At 48.3% G+C, this 14,115-nt stretch overlaps 1 protein-coding gene across 1 annotated transcript; it reads left to right on the forward strand.

Annotated features, from left to right (window-relative positions):
• Positions 1–877: 877 nt before the first annotated feature.
• On the forward strand, positions 878–12,776 carry LOC142585226 (very long chain fatty acid elongase AAEL008004-like). Its single transcript, XM_075695815.1, has 2 exons — positions 878–978; positions 10,818–12,776. The coding sequence occupies exons 1-2, from the start codon at positions 944–946 to the stop codon at positions 11,695–11,697; spliced, it is 915 nt and encodes a 304-aa protein (XP_075551930.1). The 5' UTR covers positions 878–943; the 3' UTR covers positions 11,698–12,776.
• Positions 12,777–14,115: the final 1,339 nt, after the last annotated feature.

A 14,115-nucleotide genomic window follows, 5' to 3' on the forward strand; every position in this document is an offset into this window, starting at 1 on the left:
CCTTGTTCCTTGAGACCCGGCCTTTGGTTCACACCTTTACAATGCGAGTGCAAAGACTGGGCTGACATTACCAAGTTTTCTTTGTGCCCTCTGCTCTGTCTGCTTTGCCAGACTGAATTCAACAATTCAGGCCGCGGCGACCGCATTCCGATGGGCGCGGAAGGCCAAGAGCTTTCGGGTGTTGTGCATTGGGTCCACGTTAAAGAACCCCAGGTGGTAAAAATTCATCCGGACTGAGTCCTCCACTATATGGCATGCCTCAATAATCATGTCGTAGTTTCGGCACGAAATGTCTCAGAATTCAATTTTAATTTAGACGGAAGTAGAGGGTTCGAATAAGGGCACGTGAGAGCGTTAATTCATGCTGGCGCTTCTTTCCAAAGGCGCCTTTCCCCCTTTCCCTGCCACCTCCGACTCCGCATCCCGGAAGTTCGACTCGACCACTGCGGTTGATAGATATGCCGACCGCGTCTTAATTTCGCAAACAAGCGAAGCTGCGTAAAGGAGTTTGGCGAACGTTGACCATCGCCAACGCTGTTGAGTCGCACTCCAACGTTTCACAATTTTATGGCCACGGAGTTTCTGGGAGGTGCGGACTATTTACTCGGCGCACGCGACGCGTTCATTCAACCAATAAAGATGCGGAGTCTCGTATCGGCGTACTTATAATTCTCAGTACCCTCATTACGCACGTGCTACTTTGGCATCTCTCCCTGACCCCACGAGGCAAGGAAGAAAGCGCCTTTTCCGTATACCTGTTTACGTCGAGAATCAAGCTACTCGATAGCCCTATTAGACCTTGCCACCCCGTTTGATGCACGTGCAAAGTGAAATCTTTGAAAACCTGTGAGGCACGACCTGTGACGTCTTCGAGTGTGAGTGTGCCAGCTGTGTCGGCATACGATAACTCAGTCTGCCGTTGCTTCGAAAGCGTTCGGATCATATGCTCCGTGGCACACTCGACACCTTCAGCCAAAGGTAATACTGTCTTTGAACTTTTCCTTTCTTGTCAATATGATGGCCGTCGTTCTAGTTTATTTGTTCTTGCGTCCTACTGTAACGTTGTGCGCGGATTTATTGTGGAGCAAGGTCCTCGATTCCCTGCAATAAAGAAAGATGAATATTTGACAATGAGTTTATTAGTGCAATCTATACTGTTCCTGTATCAACGAGCAACCAACGCTATATCATAGCAAACACTTCTTATTTTTCCCCGAGTTAACACGAAAGACAGAAAATGATACATTTCAGTATATACGCATATACGTATTGAATATACTGATTCCGAACAAAAATATTTGTGAGATCTTGCAGAAAGCTGTTGGGGCTACCTTCATTTTACTCCGAACAACACTCAAGAGATAGGGAATGGACTGAACGTGTTCCTCCGTTCTCAAGAATAAAGAAAGATAATCTTTTTTTTTTATTTTGATGCGGGGAAGAGCTTGTGCGGCTTAAGGCGAACGTTTTAACCACACTCAACGCTATGCCTTCGACTGCGATCAACTGTTAGAAAATGAGCCGAACTTGCCTGCCTCCGCTTGAGCAGACTGTCCAGGCGGTGCAGAACTATATATGCAGAGTAGGAAATAAATCTGATCAAAGGATGCAGGGCCTCAGATTTTGTTGGTGATTCTTAGTTTCATTGGACACATCGTTCCAATAAAAAAAAGAAAGATTTTGGGCTTTACGGTCCCGAAACACTACAGTCGGTTATGAGGGACGCCACATGGGCACCGGGCATGAAGGAGTTTGCAGTAGTGGTGCTTTCGTGCGGCGGCACCGCGAAAGTAAAGAGATGCGACGTACAGCCGGCGAAGCAGGCGCAGCCGCCAACCACGTTCGTTTCTGGTTTTGCGTCGCCGAAATGCCCCGTGGAACTAAATCAGAACAAACATGTGGCGTCTTTTGCGCGCACGAACAGTTAGTTATTTAAACGTGACTGAAGCTGGTGAGGCCATTCGGTGTCGCCGGTTTTCGTCCTGGCCTCACCAGCAGGAATGCCGGAAAGTCTGGACATGCACGATCCGCAGGCAACGGTGCGCACGCTTCCGACGCTGCTCTGCTTTTGTCCAGTTGCTCTAACATAAACAAAGAGGTCGTTAATTCGCAAGAGAATCGTGTTCCACGTGAATCGCTATGTCTTCGGCTCGGCAGGTGTGACGGCTCCGCAGCTTGGGCACCGGAGGCACCGTCCTCTCAGTGGCTGTCTTCTTTCGTTTGAGGCATACTTCCTTTTCCCGGAGCTCCCCAGCTCTGGCTGAGGCTATGGCTGGTACACGACTCTGCGGCCTCTGCATCCACGGCAAACGCCAATGCAGAGCGTGTTTACACTGGCCGTCGACGCCGGCCTCACACGCGCGGCAATGACCGCCGACAGTTCCCGTCACTTCAAACTCTGTGAAATAGACTGAGATGAATATTGGACTACTTGCTAAGACATCAAGATCGGCGAAGCATAGCAAAAAAAAAAGAAACGAAAAGAAAAAAAAGAAAGCAATCAAGAAAGAAAGAAAACGGACTGAGAATGGGAATGCAGCGATAAAAAAAAAAGGAGACGTATACGACTCCCATTTGTCCGTGGCTTCTGCGCTGCTTCGCCAATCTACGTGCATTAACTACACGGCAATGTTAAAGCGCACAGCAAGATAACATAAACTGCCGGAGGAGTGGGAGCAGAAAACTGTTACTTGCATTTAGTTCCACGTCTTGTAGCTTACCGCGGTGATCTTTGTTTGCGGGACGCATTTGCATCGCAATTTGCGCCCCCCCCCCCTTGGATTCGTACGCTACCTGATGCCATCAGCGTGACCTATCTCATAGATGCGGTCACCTCTGTCAACAGCAGACGCACTGAAATGTGCTTTAGGTCGTGAGATTTCGTAAAGTGCAGTGCAATGTTGCTGTGAGCGCCTACTGTGCGATTCGCACCTTCGCCCCCTTCGTCTGCACCGCATACCATTGCTCTTAACTGCTGCCGTTGGCAGCGCTGTTCGTCGGCAGGCTGCTGGCGCCACACGACGGCCGCCCAGTGCACGAGGTTCTTTAAAGGGACACTAAAGCGAAGCAATAAATCAGTTTAGACTAATGAAGCATTGTTTGAGAACCCTGCAGGCAGTCATTTCAAAAAAATTGTTTGATTACTAGATGAGAAAATGAAGGTCCAAGTATCAGCATTTGAATTTCGCGCCGACACGCCAGCGCCAGTACGTCAGCGTGACGTCAGGGATTCCAAAGTATGTTTACGAACTTGGGCCGCGTTGGCTGAATAAAGGTCTCCGAAACTTGCCATGTTTAATATTCGGTTCCTTTAGAACACAATGTAGTCAATCTGTACCGCTATATATATTTAGTAGGCCCTAGAAGATGCCATCAAAATCCAAGACGTCACAGCCCCCAGGTGCGGGAACTTAAGTAAGCGTCGCCACCCGTATTTCGTTCTTGCGCTTTTTCTGGCTTACCAAACGTCTCATCGTTGCAAGAGTGGTGTTTTTGGCGTTGTAGAACGGTAATTTACTGAAGCAGAAGAAATCATTTTTTATTTTAGTGTCCCTTCAACGCGCGCCCAATGCGCGATGCACGAACGTTTCTTTTTTTTTCTTTTTTTCGTTTCTCTCCCACCGGAATGCAACCGCCGTAGGAGAGATCAAGCCCGCGATTTGCAACGCCATAGGCCCTGAGATAGCGGAGGAGGTATGCGCGCGTCCGCAGCTCCCCAAGCTTGCCCATTTGAGCAGCTTAAGGCTTAAGGCTTAAGGTGTTTGTTTTGTGAAGATCTCTCTTTCTCTCTCATTCGGAAGGCAAAGGGAATTTCGAAGCACACTGAACACGCGCTTAAGCCCAAATGAACGAAGTAGAGCAACAAACAAAGGTAGATTAAGGTAATTCAAAACAGACCTGTAGAATGCAGGCCATGCCACTATAGGTCTGTGCGCGCTGTATGCAAGACGCGTGTTTTCTTTCAAGCGGAAATTACAAGGTTTCGAATACTCGGGACATACCTTCTGAACTGAACGGTGCACAAATGCAACGATATTTCTCGCTGCTCACGACCACGACATACATCGAAAAAATAAAGAAAGAAAAAGAAACAGAAAAAAAAAAGGGGGGGGGGAGAGTTAAATTTGACGCGCGCACGCAAGGACGCCTTGCCCTTTGCCTAGGCAATTTAACGACTATAGCTGCCGCTCGAGCAATTTGCACACATCGTATCGCCTGCTTGCGACAATTCCTCGAACGTCAGCATACTTTTGACAAACACGCACTACGTATATGGGTATGCCCGTACGATTCAAGACTTTCAAGGTTTCGCCAAGCGGGATGAAGTCCACGGAGCGATTAAACTCTACACCAAGGCGCGCCTCAAAAATTAAAGACGGCCGTTTCTTCTCTTTTGTTTCACGCGGCGATGGCGTCACTGATATTTCGCTTAAATGCGCAAATTATTTTTTTTTTCTCCCGCCTCTCGCAACTTCGCCCATAGCCAGCGTATTTTGGTACGTGAAGCAATAGCTGAAAGCGAGTATGGCGAACTGGACGTCATTAGGCAAGGACGCGCATGCGCCCTCAAATTGGCGAAGGCGTGCAGAAAAGGAGGGAACTACGTCACATCGAAGATTCCGGTGGTCATGGCCCGAATATTGCCTCGTGTATACCGACGGCGCACACGTTTCGTTTCAGGGGGGGGGGGGGGGTAAAACAAAAAGAACAACAACCTGGCAGCTCTGACCCAGATGCACCGACAGCGGTAAACAAGGCGCCCCGGGTGATGCCGGTGGTAACGCGCGCAGCAAGCGAACAACGCGACGTACGGAGGCCTTGGGAGGGTGCGTACACAGCGTCCCGTTTCACTCTTTTTGTTCTGACAAGCCCGTTAAACCGAACTCCTCTGCACGGCCTTCTTGCTCCCATCGTATCGACGACTTGGAAGCCCCCCCGCCCTCCTCTGAGAACGCTCGGCGGCGCGCGAACGTATAGATATATATATATATATACGCGCAAACTTGTTCAATCGCGAACGTTGTCGAACGCGAAACGGCGCTTCGAGTGACGCAAACCTACAAACGCGTACGCGGGACTACTTGACAGCCCTCCCTCGGACACGCAAACGCTTTAGCGTCTGCGGGCGCACGCACACGCCCAAACAACTTGACTACGGCCTACTCACACATAATATACACGCACAGTCGCGGGTGCGTGCTCTCCGTCCATGCCTGTTGACTCTCATCATACTGCTTGCCCAGAGGCAAGGACCCGTATTCACAAAACAGCTCTTTATATACAATTGTTTGTTAGAGAAAATTCCAACCAATCATGAAGCTGGACATAGGCAAGAGACCTCTGGTTTATTCTTAGTTTAACGTTCCCACTACCATCGTGAAGAACAACTGGTACTATTATTGCTACTGCTGCTGTTGCTGCTGCTGCTACTACTACTACTACTACTACTACTACTACTACTACTACTACTATTTTTGCTACTGCTGCTGCTGCTGCTGCTACTACTACTACTACTACTACTACTACTACTGCTACTATGCTGTTGCTACTACTACTACCACTACTACTAGCATTACTACTACGATCACTACTACTACTACTAACTACAAATACACGCGCAGGATGGTCCACTCGCTCACGATAGTTAAGAAAAACGCGATACGTTCGTTCGCAATCCAGAAGACACTTCCACAAACGTGCACCAACTCACACACTCACGAACGCAGTCTTGCTCACTGTGAAACGCTTACGTTCACGCTTAGGCTGGGCGTTGCGCCATAGTGGATACAGGCAGGCGCGCGCAGCAGTTCACGTGCGGTTGCAGTACGCGGCGCACATCGTTTCAAAGCACGCATTGTGCCTTTGGGCGTCTTCGCCACAAGACTTCTGCGACTAGGTCGACGAGAGGCTCGACCATGGCCGCTTCTCGTGCGCCCATTCGGGGGCGGCATTCACGTCGGGGGCGTTTCTACGGAACCCCTCCTGTGGAGTTTCCTATACGGTCATGTCACTAAAAGTAACTCTGTCAAATAAGCGACGGGTTGTATACATCTGTTATTGTAATCTCCGTCACGTGGGTTCAGGCGTTCTTGCGGAGTGCCATGCAGAGAAGCGCACTTGTACACTGAACCGTGCGGAGAAGCGCATATGCCAATTACGAAAAGCGTAATGAAATATTTTTGCCGAATATGATCAATTTGCAACAACAAACAAAAATTGAAGATTGTCGTGAAGGCTGTCGAACGAAGTAAGACGAATTCACGGACCACCCATTCACATGCTGCATGAACCGCCGTGCTTGCAGGCCTCGTAGATACTAGCGTGTCACATTTCGATCCCCCCAGGAGTAATTTTTGTAGGAAACCATTCAACCACTCCAAAGTGCCTCAAGCCTGGCGAGAGCCTGGAAGAAGGGCGACGCGTGCCTGAGTCCCGAATGAGCGTTTCCTCGCTGTGGCTTGCGAAAGGATTAAAGCGAACGCTTAGCAAAGAAGCACTAGTTATCTGAACAAAAGCAAGGGGGTGGTTAAAGGGATGGCAGCACGGAAAAAATTGTCCGCAGATAAGGGCCTCACGTTAACGGTTCAGACAGGCCATGCTCATGAAGAGTCATTAAACTAATCGATTCCAAACCGCTTTTGTTTTGGGTGCCCACAGAACAACTCGAAGGATGATTCGTGCTGAAATCCAACGTTTCGAGCCGTCTTGCGGGAAAAAAAAGACGAATAGCGTCACTTTCCATGCAGTGTGTTTAAAAAAAAAATACGACTGTCGCCTATGTATGAGCAAAGACACTTGAATGCCCCTGGCCTGTGATCTTTTGGCTGTGATCTCGCTGCAGCACGGTAGATTAACAGAGACGACGACGTACGGAGGGTACGACGTAGCTTATTGCTCGCCTGATCAATGACAGAATACATACACAAATGCGGCAAAGCGTGGCTTACGCGTTGTCTTCAACGCTTGTCGTAAGCGGCTTACCAAATGCAAGCCTGGAAAAACAGGATTCGGCAGAGGTTTAGCGCATGGAAAAAGCTTACTTCTTCCATAATTATTGCGTCCGATAGCACCGTACGACTTTATAAGTTGGGCGGGGAGAATGCGAGAGTTTCATACACGGCATCCCACGTGGTCATACAACGAACACTGAATGTGGGTAATGTGGGGCATGAGTGTTTTCTGCGATGTGATATTCAATGCATCGATAGCATTTCACTCTTGCACAATTGCAACAATCGATTGATCGAGGAAAAAAGTAGCGCTGCAATAGCTTAGTTCCTATGGGCGTACTAGTTGGGAGCGATTAATTCTCGATGACCTTGTGTGTGCGGGTAGCAAATAAGTTCCGAAATTTAAACTAAGTTCACTGCACCGAGTAAAAAAAAAAAGCCTCAGTCTAGCAACTACACAGGGTAGCTAGATGTAGCGGATGCAACTGCAGTCGCTCCAACGTACTGGTCACCGATGACTTATACCTATAATCCTATAAAATAAGCTAATTGCATATACGCTGAATGTGCTCCGTCTTTGCAATGCTTATAGCATGGCAAGGATCCGAAAATATTGGAGCGTACTAGGTTAACGAAGGTTCAGAAAGGTTAACGTGTACGCTTCCAGCTTTACATGAGGAGATCATTTCAGCTTTCTTCGAAGGAAACAAAGTTCATTAAATGCTTTACGTTAGACGTGATCGGTGTAGACGTTCCATGAAAGTTTACTGCTAATTATTGCCCCCGAATGAAGTGCCTATATCAAGCGCCTAAATAAAGTGCCTCGAGAAGCAGGTCGCGCGGTAATCTTGCGCGTATTCGCGGGCTCCTTTCACGCTTTGAAAAAAAAAAAAAACTTTTATATAGCACGTATTGAGCAGCAGAAAGCTGCATTCGGGAGTTTCTCGTGCTGCTCTACGATTTGCTCATTTACACTTTCAATCTAATTATAATATTTGAGAAGTTGGTTAATTAATCAAGGCTGATTACATAATCAGGCGGAATGCAAAAAAATAATCTGAGCATCTCCAAGCCACGGTAAATAACATTATCTTAATTCAGACACCTCCCTTTCGCTGTCTGCCGGCCGCAGGAAGTAATCTCCAGTTCCCTTTAATGCATTAGAAAGGCCACACTTCTCGAAGGCTCGTGCAGCCACCGTCTGCGGGAGGGCGTTCCACGCACCGTGGTGTCCCCTTGCGATGTCTCCGGGTTTCGCTTTCTTCAGGCGACACGTTCGATGGAAGTGTGGCTAGCTACCTTGCAGTGAACTTTCTTTTTAGTAAGGAATCTGTTTCGTTTTTGATTTCAAGTGGAATGAGTTACGATTGCAACGCGCATGCAGATTTGAACGCACCTTTTAATGAAGAAAGCTGCGTGTCAGAATCGTGCAGATACGGTAATTGCGTCCTACATTGACGAAATGAATGTCTATATATGGGTATATATGGACGAAGTTCAGAACAAGACTCTTGGGCCGCTATAACGTAAAGCTATACCAAACTTTCCTAATTCCGCAATCAGCCCTCCGCGGCAGCTCAAAAACTTTTTTTGGACTACTCCCCCTTCGTCGGTCTGTCATGCGACGTCACGAAAACCGCGCTAGCTCTCAATCTGACATGACGTATGCACACTTATTATGCGTGATTCGACCAAACAAAAGAAAAATCATTATTTCTGATTCGATGCCCTTTCGCTATTAGCCCTCTGTTATTGGCCAAAAGTTTCAACCTGCACCCACTTCAGCTGTCTGTCACCAGACGTCACAAAACCGAGAAAACTCATCGCACCAAAGTGACGTGTGCGCGTTAAAGATACGTTAACATGCCGAACAAAAGCGGATTTATTTTTCTGAATAGCAGGAGACTGCCCCATTCCGAAAGGAATTGAAGATGGCTGCTGCAGAATGCTCAGCCACTGGCTACTCACACATGCCGGAGCGCATGGGTTCATTTGCGTATAACAAAACATTTTGCGTGGTTGTGTAATGTTTTCGAGCACTTTTGGCACATTTACGGCATCGATCTGCCAACTCTTCCTTGCAGAGTTTCTCTGTCCGTTGCACGCCTACGCGGTTTTAGACAAACCACGTCAAGTTAAGCAAGGGAAGGCGGGCCAATAGCGGAAGCCGGCACGTCCCTCTTCATCTAGTTTTCTATTTTCAGTGCGCTGGCTCGGTCCAATCGAAGCCCTCTCCACTTCAGCGTGCTCTTCACTTCTCTTCAGCCAATTAGATAAGAAAAAGCGCTCAATCTATGCAATGTTGTTTGTTTTCAAAGCAAACAAAGGTGACCTCCTATAAATGAGGGGAGCGTTTCATTGGGCTGTTCAGGCAAAAACGGGTCACCACCGCCCAATGCTTGCGTAGGCGCTTACGTAAGTTTGACATCAGGAGATTGGAATAAAAACGTATTGGAATAGTGGGCCCTAAAATGTAAAACTATTCCATTGTGTTTTTATTCCAGTTTCCTGACGTCAAATTTGCGTAACCGCTGACGCAAGCATCGGGAGGTGACCCGCACCGTTGCTTGAACGGCCCAGTCAAACGCCCTCTTAGTTTATAGGAAGTCACTTTGCTTTCAAAACGAATAACATTGCCTAGATTGAGCGGCTTTTCCTTTGTAATTGGCTGCCGGAAGGCGAGGAGCACGCTCAAGTGGAGAAGGTTTCTCTGGGGCAGAGCCAGCGCACTGAATATATATAACCGGATGAAAAGGGTGGTGCCGGCGTCTACGATTGATCCGCTTTCCCTTACTTCGCTTGCCGTGGCTGATCGAAAATCGTGGCGGCGTGCAACGGAAGCTTAAGAATGCTGCGAAAACTGATCCTCAGCAGAGGAAAGTTGGCAGAGCGAGGTCTTAAACAAGTCGAAAGTGCTCGAAAATGCTACACGCCTACGCAGAAAGTTTTATTGTAAATAAACCCATGCTCTCCGGCAGGTGCGAGTAACAAGTGTCTGAGCGATCGGCGGCAGCCATCTTTTATTCCTTTCAGAACGGGGGCAGCCTGCTGCTATTCAGAAAAAAAAAGTTTTGTTCAGCATATTGTTGCATTTTTAACGTGTACAAGTCATTTGACGCGGTGAGTTCTCGCGGTTTTGTGACGTCGCGTGACAGTCATGGGAAGTGGGAGCAGCCCGAAAGCTTTTGACCAATAGCCGAGGGCTCATGGCGAAAAGGCGTCGAATGAGAAATAACTATTCTTTCTTTTGTTCGCTCCAATCATGCATAATAAGCGTGTGCACATCGTATCAGATGGAGTACTATCGCGGTTTTCGTGACGTCGTGTGACAGACAGGCCAAGTGGGGATGGTCCAAAAAAGTTTTTGGACCAAGAAAGGGCTGATTGCAGAATTGGAATAGAAAGTCTTGGAATAGCTTTACGTTACAGCGCCAGTTTTACGTTATAGAGCCCTTGTATACGTCACGCAGCAGCTGGCAGCCTTCCAGAAGCGACCTCGCGTCTTCTTTTTCTCTCGCTACCTGAATAACGCGCGAGGCCGAGGGTAAATCTCGAGGGGCTGCCCGTGCGCACCTGTCGCGCCTGCCGAGGGCGCGCGTACACGCTGCGTTACGCGACGCGAGCCATCGCCATCAGAAACCAAACAGCCTTGCCTGTCACATAACCCAGCGCGCGCCTTCGACGACGTGACCCTTCTTCTTCCTCCCAGGGTGGGAGAGAAGGTGGACACGCGCACGAGCGGCGGGGGCGGGCTGAGGGTGTAGAAAAGAGGGTGGGGTGCACGAAATCGACGAGACGCGGCGCGCGCGCTGCTGGCTCGGTGGTGCCGCCTATATAGAGTGTCTTCTTCTCTCGGTGACGTTTCAGACAGCAGTGTCCAACGACGTACGACAACAGCAAAGACACAGGCATGTGGCAGCAACAGGGTATCAACGCCACGGGCGCCGTGAGCCGCTACTCGGCGCTGTCCTGGTTCCAGCCCGATGAGCGAGTCCGGGACTGGCCGCTCATGGGTGGTCCCGCCGCCGTCACCAGCGTCCTGGCTCTGTACCTGATGGGCTGCGTCGTCGTCGGGCCGCGGCTCATGAGGGACTGCAAGGCGTTCTCCATGCGGCCGACGATGTTCGCGTACAACGTCGCCATGGTGGGACTCAGCGTATTCTTCGCCTACCTGACGGTCACGCTGGCGTACTTCAAGAGCGGCTACAACCTGGTGTGCCAGGCCAACGACTCCAAGACGAACCCGCTGGGCGACATCATCTCCTACTACGGCTGGTGGTACGTGATGCTCAAGGTGGGCGAGCTCCTGGACACGGTGTTCTTCGTGCTTCGCAAGAAGAACGACCACATCAGCTTCCTGCACGTGCTGCACCACACCCTGGCGCTCATCACCGTGTGGCTGGACGTGAACCTGGGCATCATGGGGCAGGTGGCCCTGTTCCCGCTGCTCAACAGCTCGGTGCACGTGGTGATGTACTCCTACTACGCGCTGTCCGCGCTGCCGCCGTCCATCAGGCCCAACCTGTGGTGGAAGCGCTACGTGACCGTATTCCAGATCGCGCAGTTCTTCGTGCTCATGGTGCACAGCCTGGTGCCCGTCTTCAAGGACTGCGACTTCCCGCGGGCGTTCGCCGTCTTCATGGCTCTGGAGGCGGGGCTCTTCTTCTACCTCTTCAGCGACTTTTACGTCAAGAACTACGGAACCGAGAAGGAACGCGCCTCCTCTGCGAAACTTAAAGGCCACTAATGGTGTCCGGTGTCTCTAACGTTGTTTCCGTACGTACGAGGACACTCGATGCCACAGAGGTGCTGTGCGTGCGAAACTACGTAGCACCAGTTTGTGTGAAGTGTGCTCGCACCATCTTGCGTGTATACATGTGCCGGCGCGCCCGGTGGACGCATTTTTCAATTGGCTGAGGATTGCACATTTGCCGCCATGGGTGTAATATAGTATAGTTCCCAATTTTGGCGGGGTAACGTACGTAGCTGCTCGCTGGGTTTTTGTCGATATCACTGATGAAGAGTAAAATTTTGACTTCACTGATATGCGGTTCATATATTTTATGTTGCATATGCAGGAGTGCTAGTCTTACTCCTTAACCTCAACGTCAACGCTCCGTGTTCACAAAACGTTCGTATACTCCACACAACGTTTCGTAAAAACGGGTGCCTACCAATGACACGACTCCTAGCTTGAGGACAAACCTTCGGGATTCGGCTGCTCGGATTTAAAAAATAACGATTTACCCAAGGCAGGTCTTTCACATATTGACAGCTTTCCTTTATCTTTCATTCTTTCTGCGTCTCTACAAAATAGTGAAGGCGAACAACTTGTATTTAATAGCTGTGTGCTTTGTTTCCTTCCAAAAACAATGTTAATTACTATGACGCGAAATCCTCGTGGAGAGCAACGAAGGAAAGTGTGAGCCGCATCCATATTACCGCAGCGAGTCCGTGGTCATGTAACGGCTTGGCAAGCGAAGGTGCTTAACGCAGTCTGGTAATTCGGATATATCTGCTAATTTTAATGCAGTGAGGGTCTTCTATTTTTTTCTTTAACCTCATCATTTGAAAGCTATTTGCTTTTCTTCTCCCCCTCGCGCAAATCAGGTCTGTGCTGTTTACCGAAAAACAAACAGGCAGACGTGCGATTGTGGAGCTCATTTTTACCCTGCTTAAATGGGGAAATTTAAACCCCGTTGAAATCGTCTCAGTACATCAGCGTACTTGTCATGACGTACGTTCGAAATCTGATGTTCCGCCTGTGTACATACATACAATAGGGATTTCATTGTGTCTTCGGATAAAGATCTTGTTGACTATGTACGCCCGCGGTGTGCGTCGTTTATTGTGTCTGGTGTGTTATTTGCTGTTCGGGGTTTCCTACAACTCGCTTCGCTTATTGCGATGCTCCGAACACCTTCTCTAAGGACGCTGGCGTTTCCAGGATGTGGTAAAACATTCCGAGTTCTGCGCTCACCTGTGACCCGTTATCACGCTGGTAAGAGGCATTAATAAAGATACGATACTGATACATTGATAGCTATAATAATACGTACTGTGTCTAGAATGGCTGAGATCGCATACCGCGTGTTTTGTAGTATAGAAACAAGTGGACATTTCAAACCGAGCGACCCTAGCCTAGAAGTGGTGCCGCTAACCGGTTGATTCCAATAAGGAGTCGCACGCAGATAGTAACAATACCTCTTCAGAGATAAGTAAGTATTCGCCCCTCTGTACACGTATGAAAAACGTGCGTTTTCATCTACATAACTAATTATTTTCCTAAGTCCACTGTGCGTTAGAAATTAGGGTGTTCGCTTGAGCAAGCTGCTTTTATGTTAAGTGTTTCAAAATGCGAACACTTATCACATTCCGGCTTAAAATAAAATATGTGTTTGATACGATGCAATCGTTTCTTGCACAAACCTATCATGCCTAAACGTGCTGAAGTTGAGTAGGGTGGACATCGTAAGCTCAGGTAGAAGCCAGTGTGCATGCGATGCAGTGATCTTGGAACAAATATATAAAAAACTGCGTCGTTCAATGTAGGAATCTCTTGATGTTGACGGTTTGAAGGCAGGTGATGTTGAATAATGACGAAGTTTAAACCGTCTGATTTACTGCTGTTTAACAATCGTGCGTCCATATCATTGTATTCAAATCAGCGCTGACAACTGCGTGGGATATATCAATATATGTTACAGAACGCTCGGCATTCGTAATGGCGTTCATGGTAGTTCGTGCATTTCAAACACTAGCCTTAGTTAATAAAAGTTGTTTTTATTATACACCGTGTCTCCTGTTTTAGTCTCATTGCTGCGTTTGAGCTAACTTAGCAATAAGTGCTCCTGCCCTAAAGTCATTCATGCGCTACACAAAACACCGCTATGAACCAAGCCGCCCAACCTTCCACGCTAGTTAATATTGACGATGATCTCTTCAGTTTATTTTTCTGTCTTTCTGCATCCGTAAAAATTATGCGTATTAATTACTTTTTTCACTGAGAGTCCATATCATCCCTCCTCGCGAATAGATAAGCACCACATGGTTGGATATAAGTTTTATTGTGCAAATACCTTTCTTTTATTTATTATTTCGCTACTCTTTCATCTATCAAGTAGACCCACCACCCCTATGATATTCCGTCGATTTCAAGCTAATC

This window comes from Dermacentor variabilis, chromosome 6, assembly GCF_050947875.1.
Source record: "Dermacentor variabilis isolate Ectoservices chromosome 6, ASM5094787v1, whole genome shotgun sequence".
NCBI lineage: Eukaryota > Metazoa > Arthropoda > Arachnida > Ixodida > Ixodidae > Dermacentor > Dermacentor variabilis.